The sequence below is a fragment of the Gekko japonicus genome, unplaced genomic scaffold, assembly GCF_001447785.1.
Source record: "Gekko japonicus isolate JY-2015 unplaced genomic scaffold, Gekko_japonicus_V1.1 scaffold2024, whole genome shotgun sequence".
Lineage (NCBI taxonomy): Eukaryota > Metazoa > Chordata > Lepidosauria > Squamata > Gekkonidae > Gekko > Gekko japonicus.
Window position 1 is genome coordinate 76,150 of NW_015163149.1, and position 16,726 is coordinate 92,875.

General features: G+C 51.7%; 2 protein-coding genes across 3 annotated transcripts in view; both read right to left on the bottom strand.

The window, feature by feature from the left end:
- Positions 1-9,838, bottom strand: part of ERCC1 (excision repair cross-complementation group 1) — a 15,200-nt gene extending 5,362 nt beyond the window's left edge. The window contains exons 1-5 of the mRNA XM_015407034.1: positions 9,466-9,838; positions 4,981-5,081; positions 2,569-2,666; positions 2,143-2,427; positions 680-783 (exon numbers count right to left, since the gene is read on the bottom strand). Coding sequence (XP_015262520.1) covers positions 680-783; positions 2,143-2,427; positions 2,569-2,655 — 476 coding nt within the window. The 5' untranslated portion in view covers positions 2,656-2,666; positions 4,981-5,081; positions 9,466-9,838. The remainder of the gene's footprint in view (positions 1-679; positions 784-2,142; positions 2,428-2,568; positions 2,667-4,980; positions 5,082-9,465) is intronic.
- Positions 9,839-13,535: 3,697 nt separating this feature from the next.
- Positions 13,536-16,726, bottom strand: part of LOC107106821 (CLOCK-interacting pacemaker-like) — a 29,101-nt gene continuing 25,910 nt past the window's right edge. For both annotated transcript variants that reach the window (XM_015407033.1, XM_015407032.1), the window contains exons 3-4: positions 15,920-16,101; positions 13,536-15,114 (exon numbers count right to left, since the gene is read on the bottom strand). In XM_015407033.1, the coding sequence (XP_015262519.1) occupies positions 14,209-15,114; positions 15,920-16,101 (1,088 nt within the window). In that variant the 3' untranslated portion in view covers positions 13,536-14,208. The remainder of the gene's footprint in view (positions 15,115-15,919; positions 16,102-16,726) is intronic.

The window sequence follows — 16,726 nt, forward strand, 5'->3', positions numbered from 1 at the left end:
GCCCCCTGGGAAGTCAGACGGGGGAACCCCCCCCCCCCCCGGACAACAACCAAGTGGGGCCAGACTGACGGGTCAGGACCAGGCACCCTAGTTCTGGAGCCCAAACACAGCTCTTTTATGAGAAGAGCCTTCAATGTGCCCAACGGTGGGGGGGAAACATCACACTGAATAACGCACTTTCAATGCACTTTGCGGCTGTTTCACACAGTAAAATCCACTCGCCAACGATCACGAAAGTGCACTGGAAGTGCGTTGTTCGGCATGTGTGACGGCACCGTCTGTCTCTTTCCTGGTCCCTGGAGCTGCGCATCGACGTTATTCTGATGGTGGGCCCTTGAAGGAATTGCCACTTTCCTGGCTGTAAACGCCACCGGCTGGGGGAAGACCACTGTGAGGGTGTCACGGAATGTTCACAAACATTCCAATACCGGATTGCTGAAGCCAGCTTTGCCCAGAGAATCCTCACTCGGTGGGAGGGACTGTGTGCTCCTGGGTGAGGAAGCGGGAAGTGAAGAAAACTGCTGAAGGTTACAGGGCCAAAGAGGCGAACAGCAGAGCTGAATTTCACATTGTTTCAATGGAAACCAAACACGTCTTATTCTAGAGAGGCAGGCAAAGGACTCTGGAACAAGTGCAGTGGCTTGTAGGCGTGCGTGAGGCCCCGTGTGCAAATGCTCACCTCAGGAACAGGGCACAGGTGCTCTGGCCCAGGACATAATCGGGGACGATCTCACCGAACTCCCACGGCACGTTCCGGATAAACTTCAGGATGGGGTTCCCCCTCTGAGGAAAGAAGGGAAGCCCAAGTCAGGGTCTGAGAGTGAAGACAGGAGAGACCACCTCGCTCTGCCGCCCGTGGCCACCGGATCAGGATCCCGCAAGTGAGCTGGCACCCACGGGAGAGGGAGCGGAATGAAAGCGGCCTGGTTTTTCCTCAGGAACTGGGAACATTTTCAAAACTCCCTCTGCAACCAGGAGGCCTCGAAACAGTCGGGCTCAGCCTGGCCCAGATGGACCACTGGCAAAGATAAAGATGACCTCTGACCACATGCAGAGTGCTTTCCACTCATTGCCAAGGAGGACACTTCTAGAGGGCGGCCGTGTTGGTCTGCAGCACAGCAGCTACATTCAGATGAATTATTGCAATCTTTGGGAAGCAATGTTGACTTAAGGAAATGGATTTATGAAGAAGAAGAAGAGATTGGATTTATACCCCATGGCCCTTCACTACCCAAAGGAGTCTCAGAGCGGCTTATACAAACTCCTTTTCCCTTCCCCTCCCCACAACAGACAAACAAACACCCCGTGAGGTAGGTGGGGCTGAGAGAGCTCTGACAGAAACTGCTCTTTTTCAAGAACAGCTCTTGTCAGAACTACGGCTTGCCCAAGGTCATCCAGCCAAGTGGAAGTGGAGGAGTGGGGAATCAAACCCAGTCCTCCCAGATTAGAGTCCGCGCACTTAACCACTACACCAAACTGGCTATAATTGTAGGACTGTTGGAAAATAGTTCAATGTTCTGTAATTATCGCGCACTACAGAAATTAATAAATTGTGAATTAAAAAAAAAAGAGTTTGGCCCGGAGCCCTCCTTCCTGAGCTAGGACAAAAACGTGTGAGCCGGAGGCTGGGCCAGGCGTTCCTTCTTATCATAGAATCATAGAATGTTAGAGTTGGAAGGGACCTTGAAGGTCATCTAGCCCAACCCCCTGCACTCTGTGGGAGCAGAGCCGAAAGACAGCCCTACATACCTACAATATACCCAAAAGATGGTCATCCAGCCTCTGCTTGAAAATGTCCAGCGAAGGAGCCTCCACCACCTCCCGAGGCAGTCCGTTCCACTGCTCAACCACTCTGATAGTTAGGAAGTTTCTCCTGATATTTAGCCGGTAACGACTCCCTTGTAATTTCCACCCATTAGACCTAGTCTTGCAATCCGGAGCAAGAGAGAATAGATCTGCTCCGTCTTCTACACGGCAGCCCTTCAGATACTTGAAGACTGCAATCGTGTCCCCTCTAAGCCTTCTCTTTCCCAGGCTAAACAGACCCGACTCTTTCAGCCTTTCCTCGTAAGACCTGGACTCCAACCCTCCCACCATCCTGGTTGCCCTCTTCTGGACATTTCTTGCTCCGCCCTCTCTCACCTGCCGAGGACTGACGATGATGGAGTTGTGCTTTGCCCCCGGTTTCGGAGCAGGGTTCGAGGGCGGTTCTTTGTCTTCCGGGTTCCCCTGCACGGCCAGGGAGCTGTGGGGTCTGGTGGCCGACGCAGTCAGGGCCGGCGGCGGCTTGGCCTGGGGGACCGAGGAGGAGGCGGAGGCCGCTTTCTCCACCACGTAGTCTGCATAGGTGGCCCCGTCTGACCTGACCGGAGCCTGGGGGGCTGGGGAGGGGCTTGAAGTGCTGGAAGGCTTGAAGAGCAGCTGGGCCTGGGAAGGGGAGAACAGGGTTCAAAGGCTGCCTGGAGGCAGACGGAGAAGACCCATCTCGGCGGCCGCACCAGGAAGAGCGCGGAGGCAAAAGAGGGGCCCCTTCAAGAGACATCCCAGCTCCTCCCGCCGGCTTTATACCGGTGTCACGTTGTCGTCCTCATCCTCTGTCCTCACAGTGAACCTCTTCCTCCCTCCAGAGGTGGTCTCAGCCGGGGGAGGCTCCATCTCCACAGCTCCTGGAAACAGTCATAAGAACACAAGAGAGAGGCCAATGTTGGATCAGGCCAAAGGCCCATCCAGTCCAACACTCTGTGACACACAGTGGCCAGAAATACCAGGTGCCCTCAGGAGGTCCAGCAGTGGGGCCAGGACACTAGAAGCCCTCCCACTGTGCGCCCCCCCCCCAGGCACCAAGAATACAGAACATTACTTGCCCCAGACCGAGAGTTCCTATCTACGCCTTGTGGCTAATAGCCACTGATGGACCTCTGCTCCATATAAGAACACAAGAGAAGCCCATGTTGGATCAGACCAATGGCCCATCCAGTCCATCACTCTGTCACACAGGGGCCAAAAACACCAGGTGCCCTCAGGAGGTCCACCAGTGGGGCCAGGACACTAGGAGCCCTCCCACTGTTGCCCCCCCCAAAGCACCAAGAATCCAGAGCATCACTCGCCCCAGCCCGAGAGTTCCTATCTATTTGTTGTTGTTGTTGTTCAGTCGCACAGTCGAGTCCGACTCTTTGCGACCCTATGGACCAGCTCCCACCAGGCCCTCCTGTCTTCCGCCGTCCTCTGAAGTTGGCTCAACTTCATGTCCGTTGCATCGATGACACTGTCTAACCATCTCATCCTTTGCCGTCCCCGTCTTCTTTGACCTTCAGTCTTTCCCAGCATCAGGGTCTTCTCCAGTGAGTGCTCCCTTCTCATTGGGTGGCCAAAGTATTTGAGCTTCAGTTTCATTATCTGGCCTTCCAGGGAACAGTCAGGGTTGATTTCTTTTAGGATTGACTGATTTGATCTTCTTGCAGTCCAAGTCTATACCTTGTGACTAAGAGCCACCAATGGACCTTTGCTCCATATGCTTAACTAATTCCCTCTTGAAGCTTGTAGCCATCGCCACCTCCTGTGGCAGTGAATTCCATGTGTTCATCACTCTTTGGGTGAAGATGGACTTCCTTTTATCTGTTCTAACCCAGCTGCTCAGCAATTTCATGGAGTGCCCACGAGTTCTTATATGGTGAGAAAGGGAGAAAAGTACTTTCTCTACCTGCTCTATCCCATGCATAATCTGATAAACTTCGATAATGTCACCTCTCAGCCGTCGTTTCTCCAAGCTAAAGAACCCCAAGTGCTTTAACTTTTCTTCATTGGGAAAGTGTCCCAACCCTTTTATCATTCTAGTTGTCCTTTTCTGCACTTTTCCCGATGCTATAATATCCTTTTTGAGGTGTGGTGACCAGAACTGTACACAGTACTCCAAATGAGGTCGCACCGTTGATTTATACAGGGGCATTATGATACTGGCTGATTTGTGTTCAGTTCCCTTCCTAATAATTCCCAGCATAGCGCTGGCCTTTTTTTTATTGCAGTCGCAGACTGTCTCGACATTCAAGAATGAATCTCTTAGAGCCGCCTTCCATCTTGCTCCCTGTAGCTGGAGGCTGGCTGTATGTAACTCTGTGCCAACTGCACAAAGCGGCCTTTAGTCTCTCTGGCTTAGGACTGTCTGTTCTGGCAGCAGCTGTCTGGGATCTCAGGCAGGGGAAGGTGCTTTTCATTGCATGTCGGAGAAGAGCTCCTGCCCTTTAACTGGAGATACCGGGGCCTGTACCTGGTATTATTTATTGACTCGATTTGGTTTGGTTTATCTCACGTCCTATCCCACAAGCAAGCGCAGGGCGGGTAACAGTATACAGGTTAAGAAACATTAAAAAGTTAAACATAAAATCTCAAACATGTTTACATGAACAAGTAAATGGCAACAGGACGGAGAATTCAAGTGCCTTGTGCAGTCAGCAAGCTTCCAGCAGGGTCAGTTTGGATGAGGCACAGCGACGAGGACCGTAAACGGGAGAGGCTGGAATGGAGTGGACGTCCGCCACCTTGGCCAAAGGCCAGGCGGAACAACACAGAGAGAGGCCCTGTTGAGTAGCCCGTCATCTGGTGGGGACATGAAACAGGGTCTTTTCCGTGGCAGCCCCATGGCTATGGAGCAACCTCTCCGGCTAGGTGCCCCTGGCCCCTTTTACTCTTGATCTTTAGGAAGCGGCTGAAGACACTTTTATTCACGACAGCAGCTCATTCGTTCTTCTGCCTACCGGCAGTTTTAAATCATTAATCTTGATTAGTGGTTTTTATGCCTTTAATTATTGTTTACATTGTGAGCTGCCTTAAGTTCCTATAAGGTAGAGAGGTAGCTAATGAATTGCTGCACGAAATAAGGCTTACTGGCGTCTTGAGACTACGGCTCTGCCCTGTCTAGGTGCTTTCCGGTTTCGGAGGGGGAATACATACGCGGAAGCCAGAACTGCACAAGAGGCTCCTTACCTGTCAGAAGGGAACCACAACAGCCAACATCATAGTATGCTTAGGGACACTGTCTACTTGGAAGAGAAACTGCCAGTAATGCGACGTTCACAGTGCACCTTCTGTAAGGGAAAAGAGAGGTTAGCGTAGGTAAACCCCTCCCCACCCCCAGATCAAGCCACGAAGGGAACGAATCCAAAACAAAGCAAACACCATGTATGATGATTTTGATAGACTACAAGGAATGTATATAATATATATATATATATATACTATTTTAAATATAATAATCATAATAATAAGCAAAAGTAGTCAAAATATGTAAAGGTAAAGGTTCCCTTGCTCGAAAGCCAGTCGAATCCGACTCTAGGGTTGCGGTGCTCATCTCCATTTCAAAGCCGAAGAGCCAGCGCTGTCCGAAGACGTTTCCGTGGTCATGTGGCCGGCATGACTAAACACCAAGGCGCACGGAACGCAGTTACCAAAATATGTCAAAATATGTACAAGATGTGAAAAATAAAATCACAAATTCCGATGCACCATGAAGTTCATACGTAAACAAGAGAGAGAGATCTGGAAATAAAAAGTTGCAGGGATTCTCTTTTCTAGGTGTCCTGCTAGTGTAAAAGGATTAATAATCCAGAAGTATTCTTCTTCCACAGCTTGCTACTTGTAAGAGAAGCCAACCACAATCCTGTCACTACAGGAGAGGCGATCCGACGGCTCCCCGGATGCACAAGCCGTTTCCAGCTTTCTTTCTCAAGAATCACTTTAAATACGATATAAACTGATCCTTTACAAAATTCTGTATTCATAGTCAATGTTCCCTCTAAGCTGTGGAGTCTCATGAGCCAAAATCCTACTTTGTGAGCGACTGGCATTAAAGTTGTGAGCAGGTGATTTGGCTACTGCATCAATTAGCTGGCTCTGGAGCCATTCTTCCTGAGCTAAGACAAAAATGCATGAGCCGGAGGCGAAAAAACTGTGAGCTAGCTCACACTAACTCAGCTTAGAGGGAACACTGTTCATAGTAAATGTTAGCATACAATGAAAATAACTCTTACCAATTCCTTGTATAAATTATTTTCTGGAACCAGTCTCCATCCTTACAACAAACACGGGGAAAGTTTTTGGTCTCTTGTTTATGTCTGAACTTTATGGTGCATCAGAATTTGTGAGTTTATTTTTCTCATGTTGTATATATGTTGACTACACTTGCTTAATATTATGATTTTTGTTGTTGTTCAGTCGCACAGTCAAGTCCGACTCTTCGCGACCCCATGGACCAGACTACGCCAGGCCTTCCGGTCTTCCGCCGTCCTCTGGAGTTTGCTCAATTTCATGTTCGTTGCATCTATGACACTGTCTAACCATCTCATCCTATGCCGTCCCCGTCTTTTTTGACCTTCAATCTTTCCCAGCATCAGGGTCTTCTCCAGTGAGTGCTCCCTTCTCATTTGGTGGCCAAAGTATTTATTTATTTATTTATTTATTTAACTTTAGACTTTATATCCCGCTCGAACCCCCTTTCTCAGGGGGTCTCTGAGCGGCTTACATATGGTGCTAGTCACACAAATTACCCTAACTATGGCCACAGAGTTTATGGGGGTGGGGTTTCAGTTTCATTACCTGGCTTCAGTTTCATTACCTGGCCTTCCAGGGAACAGTCAGGGTTGATTTCTTTTAGGATTGACTGATTTGGCCTTTATCTGGCCTTTAATATCTTTATAGTCTATCAAAATTATTTTACTTGCCTTTTTAGAATTTTTATACACGGTGTTTGCTTTAGTTGCTGTGGATTTTCCGGGTTGTGCGGCAGTGGTCTTGGCATTGTAGAACCTGACATTTCGCCACTAGCTGTGACTGGCATCCTCAGAGGTATAACACAGAAAGATGGAGTACTCTCTGTGTCAAGGTGAGCATTTGATTTGTTTTGGATTTGTTCCAACCTGGTCCCTATTTTTGTTTTGCATGAAGGGAACAAGACAACAAGCAGGAGAATGTCGAAAGCAGCGGACAAGGCATCCGAGTAGGAAGAAGAGGGAAGGAAGGATGCCATAAAGGCAGTGATGAAGCTGAACAGACATCAGCAGTTAGCCCGTATTTTTCTATGTTAATTTATTTTTTTAATATAAGACCTATCCTTCTTGGAGGTCTGCTTTATTTTTTACTTTAAAGAAGAATGTAGACATTCCTTGACAGAGCTGACCTTGCCTTGCTGATTCGCAAAGCAGTAGCTTCCAGACTTGACTACTGCAATGTGCTCTAAAACAGGCTGCCCTTGAAGACAACATGGCTCAACTCATATCAAATGTGGCTGCCCCCTATATATGTGGGTAAAGGGACAAAGATAATCTTTAACCTGGATTACTGAAGCTGCACTTGCTAGAAATCTGCTCCAGGGTTCAGCTCCACATGCTGATAAAAGCCTCTCATACCCTGGACCCTAAACCTACCCCCCATACCTCTCACGATCAGCACCACCGCCTCTATGGGCAGTCTCCTGACATCAGCTCAGATCTGCAACTTCACAAACACCCGGCTCAGGGAATCCACCTGCATATCTGACACAAAGCTTTGGCTCTCGAAAGCTCATATCCGTCCACCCAATCTTGGTCTGTAAAGAGCTACTGGATTCAAATCCAGCTGCACTCCCATACCGGTTAGGCTGGCAACCTTACCGAACTTCCATAAAATTCACAGGATGCATCTTTTACAGCCAGGTTTTAATCTATGAAGGGAATGATGCAACATTTGCATCAAGCACTGGCTGGTCTTTTCTTTTTATAAACATGAGTGATTAACAGATTCAGGCGGGTCGCCGTGTTGGACCTGGAGTCCTGTGTCCAGTTTTGGGCACCACATTTTAGGAAGGACGTTGACAAGCTCGAGCGTGTCCAGAAGAGGGCAACCAGGATGGTGAGAGGGTTGGAGTCCAAGTCTTACGAGGAAAGACTAAAAGAGTCGGGTCTGTTTAGCCTGGGAAAGAGAAGGCTTAGAGGGGACATGGTTGCAGTCTTCAGATATTTGAAGGGCTGTCATGTAGAAGGTGGAGCACATCTTGCTCCGGATTTCAAGACTAGATCTAATAGGTGGGAATTACAAGGGAGTCCTTACTGGCTAAATATCAGGAGAAACTTCCTGACTGTAAGAGTGATTGAGCAGTGGAACAGTCTGCCTCGGGAGGTGGTGGAGGCTCCTTTGCTGGATGTTTTCAAGCGGAGGCTGGGCGACCATCTTTCGGGTCTGTTTTAGGGCTATCTTTCGGCTGTGCTCCTGCGGAGTACAGGGGGCTGGACTAGATGACCTGCAAGGTCCCTTCCAACTCTAACATTCCATGATTCTACGGTCTGAAGCAACAGAACAAAGCTTGAGTCCAGTGGCTCCGTTAAGGTCAACAATGTTTAATTCTGGGTATGAGCTTTCGTGTGCTGTGCATGTACACGAATGTTTATACCCAGAATTAGACTTTGTTGGTCTTAAAGGTGCCCCTGGACTCAAGCTTTCTTCTCTTAGTGATTAATGCTTGACAATAAAGTACTGGTTTTTATTGCATGTCTTATATTAATTAAAGGTATAGAAACAACCAGGGAAACGTTTTGTATATAATGCAATAAATACTCTATTAAAATTTTATACAAAGCGTAAATTAATTTTTAAAGTGCTTGATTCATAAATTCATAGAAGATCACCTGTTCATACATAAAAATCTCAATATTTTGTAAGCGAATCACAATACATTAAGAGAATCACAGTACATTGATGCATTAATGAAGCTTCCGGCATGAGTCTTCATTTCGCTCCTAGACTTCTTCAGAGGTATATTCTCTTATTCATCAATTTGCACAATAAAGTTTCTTGTATACCATTTTGTGAGTGTCGTCTCTTTTGTTTTCCAAAACTTTCCTCTCTGCTTATCAAAGCTTATATTCCAAATAGGAAACAACAATCATATCAGGCTCCAGTCCAGTCTGCTGCACACTATTAAATATTGAGATTTTTATGTATGAACGTATAGGTGATCTTCTATGAATTTATGAATCAAGCACTTTAAAAATTAATTTACACTTTGTATAGAATTTCAATATAGTATTTTTTGCATTATATACAAAACGTTTCCCTGGTTGTTTCTATATCTTTAACTATTGTCAACGGGGAGGTCTCTCATATATTTACAGGTGTCTTTCATTAATGGCATAAGGATCCTCTGGCATAAAGGAACACAGAATAGGAACCCTTACGTTAACAAACTTTGCTTCTGCAAAAGCAGATGCATTCTAGCCAATATTTGGCTAAGCGCCTATTGCCATCCCTCCCCAGCTGCAGGGAAGGAATTGGAATCTCTCTGCGGGCAGAGACTTCCTGGCATCCGGGAAACATCCCCGGGGTCATGACCTCCTTTCCTCAAACCCCTCCTGAAATCCCCATAGCAACGCCTCCCTCCACCTGACTGCCCTAAGAGGCGCTTCCCGATTGGCTGTTGCTCGGCCAATGGCCAAGGCTCACCTGCCCCTGGCGCATGCGCACCACCTCCTGCGCGGCGGAGACGTTTCTAAGGCCTCGGCATCATGGAGTTAGACGGCTAGCGCGGCTAATCGAGCCTCGGCGACTGAAGCCCGCCCGCCGCCTCCCGGGGTCCTCCTCCCGTCAGACACGCCGGTTCTTCTAGGCGCGGCAATTTTCTGGTCCTCTTCCCGACTCTGTGGTTGAGAAGCGGAGTCCGACACAGAGAAGACCTTTTTTCGTCTCTGTGGTCGGTAAAAAGGAGGGAGGAAAGGCCGGCTCTATGGTTATCCAGTCCGTTTCGGGCGCGACCCTTTGGGACGGCGGGCGAGAGGAAGAGCCGCTCTTCCCCGCCTCGTAGAGCCGTGTGCGGCCGCTCTAGGCCGCCATCTCCATGGCTCCCCATCTTGTTTCCTGGCCGGAACCGGAAATGCCTCTACCTCTAGCTCAGCACGCCCTCTGTGGCGGGGAGGCGCATTGCACACCTCTGCATGGCCCTTAGGAGGGATTTTTGGCAAAAGGGCTCGGGGGTTTAGTTTGCCAATTCATGGAGATTTAGGGGGCCTGGAGGCAGGGGAGGGGACGGTGCAATGCCACACAGGGAAACCGATCTGCAAAGTTTGTGCAGGGAAACCGATCTGTGTTGAGCTGAAGATCAGTTGCAAATAATTTTGTTCCCTCTAAGCTGAGTTAGTGTGAGTTAGCTCACAGTTTTTTTAGCCTCCGGCTCACACATTTTTGTCTTAGCTCAGGAAGGAGGGCTCCAGAGCAAACTCATTCATGCAGCAGCCAAATCGCTCGCTCACAACTTTAATGCATCAGGAGCTCACAAAGTAGAATTTTTGCTCACAAGACTCCACAGCTTAGAGGGAACATTGCAATACCAGGAGGTCCCCCAGCCATCGCCTGGAGGGCAGAAAAACAAGCGAGAACACGGTCATATAGATGCTGGGAGAATAAAGAACCATGATGCAATAATCTTATTGTATATACAATAAAGATTATTCCATAGTTCTTTATTCTCTTAGCATCACCGGGAGGTTGGCGACCTTAATTGTCCCTCCAGAGAGGTCGGTCAGCAGGGATATAACGCTGCAAAGTCCACTGTCCAAAGTAGCCATTCCCTCCAGGGGAACTGATCTCTCTGGTCTGGAGACGAGCTGTGACCAACGCTCCCTCTAAGCTGTAAGGTCTTGTGTGCAAAAATTCTGCTTTGTGAGCTACTGGCATTAAAGTTGTGTGCAAGTGATTTGGCTGCTGCATGAATTAGTTTGCTCTGTGTTCCCTCTAAGCTGTGGAGACTTGTGAGCAAAAATTCTACATTGTGCGCTACTGGCATTAAAGTTGTGAGCAGGTGATTTGGCTGCTGCATAAATTAGTCTCTGGAGCCAGCCTTCCTGAGCTAAGACAAAAATCTGTGAGCCAGAGGCTAGAAAATTGTGAGCTAGCTCACACTAACTCAGCTTAGAGGGAACACTGCAGTCTGGAGCCCTCCTCCCTGAGCGGAGACAAAAATCTGTGAGCCGGAGGCTAAAAAACAGTGAGGTAACTCACACTAACTCAGCTTAGAGGAACACTGGCTGCAAGCCCAGGAGACGGGAGGGGCTGTGGCTCAGTGGGCGATCCTCTGCTTGGCATGCAGAAGGTCCCAGGTCCAATCCCTGACACGTCCAGCTAAGAGGACCAGGCAGGAGGGGATGGGAAAGACCCCTTTCTGCCCGAGACCCTGGCGAGCCACTGCCAGGCTGAGCAGACAAGACTTTGGAAGACCGAGGGTCTGATTCGGTTTAAGGCAGCTTCATGGGATCATGCGAGATCTCCAGCCCTCCTGGAAGTTCCAGCCACAAACGGACCACAGTGACTCAATGCTTCCCTTGCCGAGAAAATACAAGATTAATTCTGCGTTAGGAGATGTAGAGCATGGGGCTCCCAAGTATGAAGCGACCTGACGAAGCACTGAGGAAAGAGATTGTTTACCCGGGAAATCTGCAGTCGTTGGGAGCAGCACCACCACTGCATGACGTTAAATAAAGAAACAAAAAGCAGCAAATTCATGGACTGTAATTGGACTAGAACCCTTTTTGCACAGTGAACACTGGTGGGGTGCAACCCACCTGGAAGTTGGCAAGCCCTCAGGGGCCCTTCTTCCTCCTCTGGAAGAGCCACCTGGTGATCATGCCTGCCCCAGTCCCTAAGCTCGCTTCACAGCCATGGGTGGGGTGGGGAGAATTCCTATCCAGCATGAGTCCGCATTTTTTCAAGGCCTTCCCCTTCAGCAGTCGCTAACAGGACGCAGCCCAAACTGTTCCCTGGGCGGACAGACAGGCCACACGCGTACGTAGCCAGGCAGCCCTCTTTCCACCTTCGTCTTTCAGCCCTCATCCAGGCAGCACAGCAAGACTAGGTCTAATGGGTGGAAATCACAAGGGAGTCGTTACCGGCTAAATATCAGGAGAAAATTCCTGTGAGAGTGGTTGAGCAGTGGAACGTACTGCCTCGGGAGGTGGTGGAGGCTCCTTCGCTGGGCGTTTTCAAGCGGAGGCTGGACGACCCTCTTTTGGGTATGTTGTAGGGCTTTCTTTCAGCTGTGTTCCTGCAGAGTGCAGGGGGCTGGACTAGATGACCTGCAAGGTCCCCTCCAACTAACATTCTATGAATCCAACCAAAGACATTAGACACCCCTGCGTTCCTTCACTTCCTTACAGAGTTCAAAGCGGCTTGGCTGACAACATAAAGCCCCCTCCTCTTCTCCCATCTTTGTTGGTATCTGGGCCACGGCTGCCTCTTAAGCATAAAATACAACTCTGGTGCCAACCTGGGCCGCAACGCCCCTTCCTCCCTTTCCCCCAGCAAAGTGCCACACAAGGTCGTTCTCCCAACCTGCGCCCCCCCCCCATCTCCTTCCAGCGCAATTCATCACTTCCCATTCTCAGCCACAACATTAGTGAATCATTGTCAGCTCCGGGAGGCGGTGGAGACACAGTCACCCTGCTTTTACACCTTGCAGCCAAATTCACTGTTCTGTATTCCTATTACCCGCCGTGACATTAAAAGGAAAATTGCAGGGAGGAGACGCTTGGCAGAACAGGACTTGTTTCTGAGCAAACAGATAATCGCAGGTTGCCAATGGTGAGAAGCACTGGTGTTTATTTCAGCGGGAAGTGTCTGTCTCCGTAAAGGGCTGTTGAGTTACAACCAACTTAGGAGGAAGAGGAAACTGGATTTATACCCCGCCCTGAACTACCCGAAGGTGTCTCAGAGCGGCTTACAGACTCCCCCCTTCCCACAACAGACACCCTGTGAGGTAGGCAGGGCTGAGAGAGCTCTGACAGAAACGGCTCTTTTTCAAGAACAGCTCTTGTCAGAACTGTGGCTTGCCCAAGGTCATCCAGCCAGGTGCAAGTGGAGACGGAAGAAGAGATTGGATTTATACCCCGCCCTTCACTACCCGAAGGTGTCTTAGAGCGGCTTACAAACTCCTTTCCCTTCCCCTCCCCGCAACAGACACCCTGTGAGGTACGCAGGGCTGAGAGAGCTCTCACAGAAACTGCTCTTTTTCAAGGACAGCTCTGACAGAGCTATGGCTTGCCCAAGGTCATCCGGCAGCTGCAAGTGGAGGAGTGGGGAATCAAACCTGGTTCTCCCAGATTAGACTCTGCGCACTACATCAAACTGGCTCTTATGGCGACCCCAGCAAGGGGCTTTCAAGGCAAGTGGGAAGCAGGTGCGTTTTAGGCAAAATTGGGGGGGGAAGAGAACTGTTTCCTGCACTGACAGCCTCCAGCCTGAGAAAATCCCCCCCCCCCAAAAAAACCACATACTCACTCCTTTCACTCCCTACTGGGCAATTCCTCCAAGCCCCAGCAAGGCACCGGATTATTTCGGGGTGGGGGTTTCTTTTGTGTGCCTGCCGTGGAGGAGGGGCTGGCCCCTCCAGACCAGGGAAGAGAACAGCCCTAAATGTGGGGTTCATCCTGAAACACCCAACAGCCGGCTATTCCAACGCAGGCTTCTTGGAGTCAACACACACACGCAGACGCGACCACTACTCACAAAGAGTCACAGAACGGCAGCCAAAAGATATCTTTTTATTGCACCGTCTTCGGTCGGCGGCGGCAGCGCCCGCAAGCTTCTCCAGAGAGGCAGAGCTCTCCACCAGGCAGACGGAGCAGTACAGGCTCACCCTTCACCTCCTGCAGGGAGGGAGCTGTTCTCTTCTCCCATGGCAGTTCGGGCGGAAGGTGGGGGTGGCTGGCTGGCTGGCTTCCTTACAGCCAGGAGGACCCCCCGAAGAGCCAGGGCGGGGGAGACCCCCCCCCCAAACTGAGAGCCCCTGAAGGTTGCCGGAAAGCCCCGGCCGAGTCCCGCTCTCAGAAGACAGACGCAGCCCCGAGCTCGTGACGCGATCGATGCAAAAGCCGCTTGTCTTTCCCCGCCTCCCCCAGCAACCCGGTCCGGCAAGCGCCCCCTCCCTACACCAATAGAGCCCCCAGGCCGGGCCGGCAGGGCCTGCCCCGATTTGCCAGGGCCCAAAGACACCCCCTCCCCGCCCCCACTCTCAGAGTCCATCTGCAAGCGCACGCCGGATCTCCGTGGCCCTCCAAGTCCCAAGTGGCCCGTGGTCCAGGTCGGAGAGGGCCAGCCCGGCCTTGTGCTCAGGGCTCCCGCGGGAGGCCGAGGGGGTCAGGGGCCCAAACGCCAATTTCAGAGAACAACCCTTCGCTCGGGAAGAAAGCGAGGAAGGGCTTAAGGCAGCCCCGGGCCCGCCGAGGAGGCGTCAGGCGCTAGAGACAAGTTCACAGGCGACCCGGGGGGACTCTCCCCGTCCACTGCCACGGCGGCCTCGACCGGCAGGCTCTGCTGCCCCCGCAGCGGGTAGGAGGTGGCGCCCTTGCTGGCCCAGTAGTCGGCGGAGCGGCTCATGGCCTCCTGGAGGCGGGTCCAGGCCCGGGCGTCGTTGCTCTGCACGGCCTCGTAGAGGAGCTGGGCCTGCTCCCGCAGCTCGGCCAAGTCCCGCTGGGTGTTGCCGCTCTGCCGGATCAGCTCCTTGGTCCTCAGCGTGATACCCAGCAGGCCCGACTTCTGGAGGATCTCCACCGTGTTCTGGAAGCGGCGCTGCCTCCCCGGGTTGCCGAAGCCCAGCTTCCTGGAGGCCCGGGAGATCATCCGCGCCTCGGCCTGGTCCAAGCCGGCCGTCCCGGAGCCGGTGGACGAGGTGACGGCGTCCTGGGAGGGGAGGACCTCCGGGCCGGGAGCAGTGGGCGCGGGCGGGTCCGAGGGAGGCGGAGGCGGTGGCTCCCCTCCTCCCAGCTTCTCCCCCCCGCGTTTTGGTGCGGCCGGCTTGGAAGACGAGACCCAGGCCTCTTCCAGGCAGAAGCGCTTGCTCTTGCTGGTGTCGCCTGTTGGGGCGGCCGCCGGCGGGCCTGCCTTGGGCAGCGGGTCAAGGGTGGGGTGAGGAGCGATTCTGGGGTAAGCGCTGAGGCTGGCCGGGAAGGATGCCTTGGCGGCAGACCTCTGGCTGGGAAGCAGGGGCTTCAGGGTGGCCAGCGGCTGCTGGATGAAGAGCACGCGGGCCGGGGAGGCCTGCAGGCCGTCGAGGGAGTGCTGGCCGCTCCATGCCAGGAACTGGGCGGGGGCAGACGCACCCAGGGGCTGCGGAGAGAAGAAGCGAGAGCAGGCGTCAGCCAGCGACAGGCGGGCGCAGGGCATCGGGGAGCAGGCTGCCCCCCCCCCAGCGTTCCCTCTAAGCTGAGTCCATGTGTGCTAGCTCACAGTTTTTTAGCCTCCGGCTCACACATTTTTGTCCTAGCTCAGGAAGGATGGGGCTCCAGAGCAAACTGATTCATGCAGGAGCCAAATCGCTGGCTCACAGGTTTAATGCTTTCAATTCAAACTTTAAGGGTTTGAATCCAAGTCTTACGAGGAAAGGCTGAAAGAATTGGGGATGTTCAGCCTGGGAAAGAGAAGGCTTAGAGGGGACATGATTGCAGTCTTCAAGTATTTGAAGGGCTGTCATGTAGGAGATGGAGCAGATCTATTCTCTCTTGCTCCGGATTGCAAGGCTAGATCTAATGGGTGGGAATGGCAAGGGAGTCGTTACCGGCGAAATATCAGGAGAAACTTCCTAACTGTAAGAGTGGTTGAGCAGTGGAAGAGACTGCCTCGGGAGGTGGTGGAGGCTCCTTCGCTGGACGTTTTCAAGCGGAGGCTGGACGACCACCTTTCGGGTCTGTTGTAGGGCTGTCTTTCAGCTATGCTCCTGCAGAGTGCAGGGGGTTGGACTAGATGACCTGCAAGGTCCCTTCCAACTCTAACATTCTGTGATTCTATGAATGCCAGTCACTCACAAAGTGGAATTTTTGCTCACAAGACTCCACAGCTTAGAGGGGGCATTGCCCCCCCTCCTTCTGGGGGTGGAAAGGGAAGGTCCGCGCCTGGGCCCACTCGCGAGGGCTACCTGTTTGAGGGCGACGTTTTTGACAATGTACACAGGCGTGAGGCCGGCGAAGGTGCTGCCCGGGAGTCCCCTGGACGCCTTCTGCGGTGCCTGCTGCAGCTTGGCTGGGTGGCGCAGCGTGGAGGCGGACTGGTCCTCCGTGTCGGTCTGCTCTATGGTGCTCAGGTAGTCTGAGCTCACGTCTGCACAGAGAGGAACAAAAAGGGGGGGGGAGGAAGAAGAAGTATTACGGAGGTAGGTAGCAAAAAAGGGAAGGCAAATCATTCAGCTGCGCATTCCCCCCCCCCCAGGACCCCCAACCCTGCCCCCTTAACAGCACCGAGGATGCCCTGCTGTGAAGAAGAGGAGGAGGAGGAGGAGATTGGATTTATACCCTGCCCTTCATTACCTGTTCTCCCAGATTAGAGTCCGCGCTCCTAACCACTACACACCAAACTGGCTCTCACTGCCTCAAGGGATAAAAGGCCTGCTTATAATGTGAGGAGGCTGATGTAATACGACTGATTGATTGAAGAAGGAGAAGAGATTGGATTTATACCCTGCCCTTCATTACCTGTTCTCCCAGATTAGAGTCCGCGCTCCTAACCACTACACACCAAACTGGCTCTCACTGCCTCAAGGGATAAAAGGCCTGCTTATAATGTGAGGAGGCTGATGTAATACGACTGATTGATTGAAGAAGGAGAAGAGATTGGATTTATACCCTGCCCTTCATTACCTGTTCTCCCAGATTAGAGTCCGCGCTCCTAACCACTACACACCAAACTGGCTCTCGAGAGTCAGGCGAGAGTCTAGTGCATAGCCTGG